Source organism: Primulina eburnea, chromosome 11 (assembly GCF_022965805.1).
Source record: "Primulina eburnea isolate SZY01 chromosome 11, ASM2296580v1, whole genome shotgun sequence".
NCBI classification, from domain to species: domain Eukaryota; kingdom Viridiplantae; phylum Streptophyta; class Magnoliopsida; order Lamiales; family Gesneriaceae; genus Primulina; species Primulina eburnea.
Window position 1 is genome coordinate 30400702 of NC_133111.1, and position 3200 is coordinate 30403901.

Consider the following 3200-nt stretch of genomic DNA (forward strand, 5'->3'; position numbering starts at 1 on the left):
ATAAAGTATAACAAGACCATAAAAAGTTAAATTATATTAAAATAAAGATTATTTATTTCACTTGAATCAATAAATTCCCTAGCCAACCGTTCGCTTGCAGGGCATCTACTCTAACATTAACACCTTGCAACTATCCAGCTACCTAAACTCCAACGAATGAAACAATGAAGGCTAAAAGAAGATAAACCAAAAAAAGTATCTGGTTGCATTTCATTTCACTTAGGTTAGTGTAAGCTCGACGTCGATCATACTCGGCAGGGGCGGAGGGAGAGCTTGCTTCACCCAGGCTTTAGCCCGGGGGGTCCAGAAAAATTTAAAAAAATTATATGTGAATTTTTTTATAATTTTGGATAAATATGATATTAGCCCGGTAGATCAATTTAAAATATTAAATGATATTAGAGTTTAAAATTCTTGCCCGAGTAGGATTGGATTCCTGGCTCCGCCCTTGATACTCGAGATACAACTTGTCAATCAGATAATCGAGCCTACCACAATTTTAAAAAAAAATGTATCACAGGATTCAAGCAAACAGCTAGACAAGCTGAATGAGAGTTCAGCCTGTCAGCCCTGCCTCAACATATTTTTGTAATTGCAATATCAGTAAAATACTATCACATGATCAGTCAACTTGGATAACGATACCGCTAACTTAGAGATGTAATCGAACCGAACTCTTGAATGTTAAACTTGACTCATTTATAATCGAACCAAACTCGAATTTTATTTACAGAAATAATCATGGTTTACAAACTTATTCAAACTTTTATCATACCGAAACGAGCTTAATAAATATAAATTATAAATTTAAATCTTCGTATATTTAAAAAAAATACAAAAAATTTATTAAATTTTATAAATTTATTCTAATAAATATATTTAATAGATTTGTCTATATATATATATATTTTATAATTAACTCAATAAACCAAATATCAAAACTATTATTTTTAATATAAAAAACACTTCATAAATTTACTAACGAACATGTTCAGAAACTAACAAAGCTAACAAACCGAATATTGTAAAACTTGAACTTGATTAATTTATCTTAACGAATCTCATTGAACGAACTCAAACGAATTTTTATCGAATTGAGTTTCAAATACCTCGGAATGGATTTAGTTCATTTACATCCATGTTTTAACTAATGTTATATCAAAAGCAGACAAAGGATTAAAACAAATACTCGATCAAAAAAAATTGTATGACCAAACTCTGAGAAAAACGGTGCGCCGAATTAAAAAAGTTATTCTCATTCGGTTCTACTGCAAATCAACATATATTTCACATTAAGCCATCAGGTCATCCTTTGGGCAGCCTCCTTCGCAAGAAGTTTTTCTTTGGCTTTTGTCTTAGCCTGAGATTTTGAGCCCATGACACCTCCTCCCCATTTCTTCCCGGTCTCGTCATATTTGTCATTGAAGTTGGCCTGTCACACACACATAGAAAACACATCAGATTTGAACCTTGCAGCAAGGGTGTCCCAGCAATCAAACGATAAATTTGTCGCATATAGCCGTTCGTAGCTGAAAAAAATACAGTTCTTTATGACAAAACACTTACCTTGATAGCCTCCAAAATCTTGCTGAACTCCATCTTGTCTTCGTTCTTAACAGAGGTCAGGCACAAGACAGATGCAGTCTTCTTATGAACAATCTGCACAAAAGTTCCATGGAAGAGCAAAACTAGGTTGGTATGACAATTATTACCTTGGGTTAGACAAATAGCAAGAGACTAAGATCACTTACAGTTCCCAACCTAGCCTTGCCCTTAACAATGCAGTATGGAATTTCCATTTTTCTACACAATGCAGGGAGCCATACGACCAATTCAATAGGATCAACGTCATGGGAAATAACAACCAACTGGGCCTTGTTCTGTGATAGAAGTTCGATGGCAACATCAGTTTCCTGGTGCTAATACTTACCAGATAAAGTATGTTAATCGAGAAACAGAATAACAGACCCACCTGCTCAATCAGATAAGTCACATGGTTCAGCCCATATTTCACAACAATAGGCTTCTTAACTTCAGGGGTTTTCCCTTCAGCTTCAGCCTGAGCTCTTTTCAGAAGGCGTTCTTTCTTCTGAGCTTTATCCTCGGGCCTGTATTTGAGCATCATCTTGAACAAACTTGCAGCTGCAAATCCGAAGAAATATAATTTGAGGATTTGACTGAGGCTGATATTTCCTATCAGTGAGCTAGAATGCTTCAGTCATCAGTTACCATGCTGGATTCCACTCAATATAGTGTTACGCAGATCGAGGAGAATAATACTATACATACCCCAGAGCCAATCAATCAATCAATCAACAATATAAAACAAGTAGATACCAAGTCCAACACAAAAAAGTACCTAAATATTACATCTTATAACTCAAAACAACAGTAGAGCACAATGTATATCACTCAACTCCTATTAAAATCTGAACAAATGAGTGTATCAATGCATGCGTGATGCTCGAATGAAACTTAATACATGGGAAATCTAACACATGAACTAGAACTAGATGTAAATTAAATACAACAGAAAAGGGAAACAAACCCAAGTTCTTATCCAGGGTCTTGGAGAACTGATGAATGGGCGGCGGAACCTTCAATCGCTGCTTCAAAATCATCTTCTTGCGCTGAATTCGCACCACTTGAGGCCATTTTACATACCTATGGAGATCCTTCTTGGGTGGCAAAGCCCCTCCTATTCCAAATAGCTTAGGACGCTTCTCGAAGAGTGGATTGACCACTTTATCCGGCTTCTTCTTGGCAGCAGCGGGAAGCTTGACGCCTTTCTTGGGAGCCATTTGTGGACCAAGGATGGAATAGAAACCCTAGATGGATTGGTTATATAGTAGTAGGCTGGGCTTTATAGATGATGGGCCTGTTGATTGGATTGGGCCTACTGGCAGGCTTTCTTGATTGATTTTTTTATTTCTATTCATTTTAACTGACTATAAATTAACTATCATCAGGGATATCAAAATTATATCCACGGTTTTTTTTAAAAATATAAATAAAAAGCTTGTGAATTGACTTAGGGGTGTCAATCGGTTGGGTTGGGTTGGGTTGGGTCGAGTTTCGGGTCAACCCGCGAATTTTTTTTTATTTTTTTTCAACCCGAACCCGAAGTAATCCGAAAACCCACAACCCGAACACTAACCCGTATAACCCGACTCAACCCGTCTAACCCGCCTAACAGAATT

The 3200-nt window shown here is 36.5% G+C and overlaps 1 protein-coding gene across 1 annotated transcript; it reads right to left on the reverse strand.

Annotated features, from left to right (window-relative positions):
* Positions 1 to 1178: 1178 nt before the first annotated feature.
* LOC140805263 (large ribosomal subunit protein eL8y-like) lies at positions 1179 to 2828 on the reverse strand. The gene is made up of 5 exons (XM_073161517.1): positions 2549 to 2828; positions 1973 to 2142; positions 1752 to 1880; positions 1567 to 1659; positions 1179 to 1432 (listed from the first exon to the last, which is right to left on the reverse strand). The coding sequence occupies exons 1-5, from the start codon at positions 2799 to 2801 to the stop codon at positions 1301 to 1303; spliced, it is 777 nt and encodes a 258-aa protein (XP_073017618.1). The 5' UTR covers positions 2802 to 2828; the 3' UTR covers positions 1179 to 1300.
* Between the last annotated feature and the right edge of the window lie 372 nt (positions 2829 to 3200).

Bases quoted from the DNA above. Each gene is read 5' to 3' on its own strand.
- LOC140805263 (XM_073161517.1), bottom strand. From the start codon at position 2,801: ATGGCTCCCAAGAAAGGCGTCAAGCTTCCCGCTGCTGCCAAGAAGAAG. The intron at 2,143-2,548 runs GTTTGTTTCCCT...TCGGATTTGCAG, and splicing joins GACCCTGGATAAGAACTTGG to CTGCAAGTTTGTTCAAGATG. The intron at 1,660-1,751 runs GTAAGTGATCTT...ACTTTTGTGCAG, and splicing joins GCAAGGCTAGGTTGGGAACT to ATTGTTCATAAGAAGACTGC.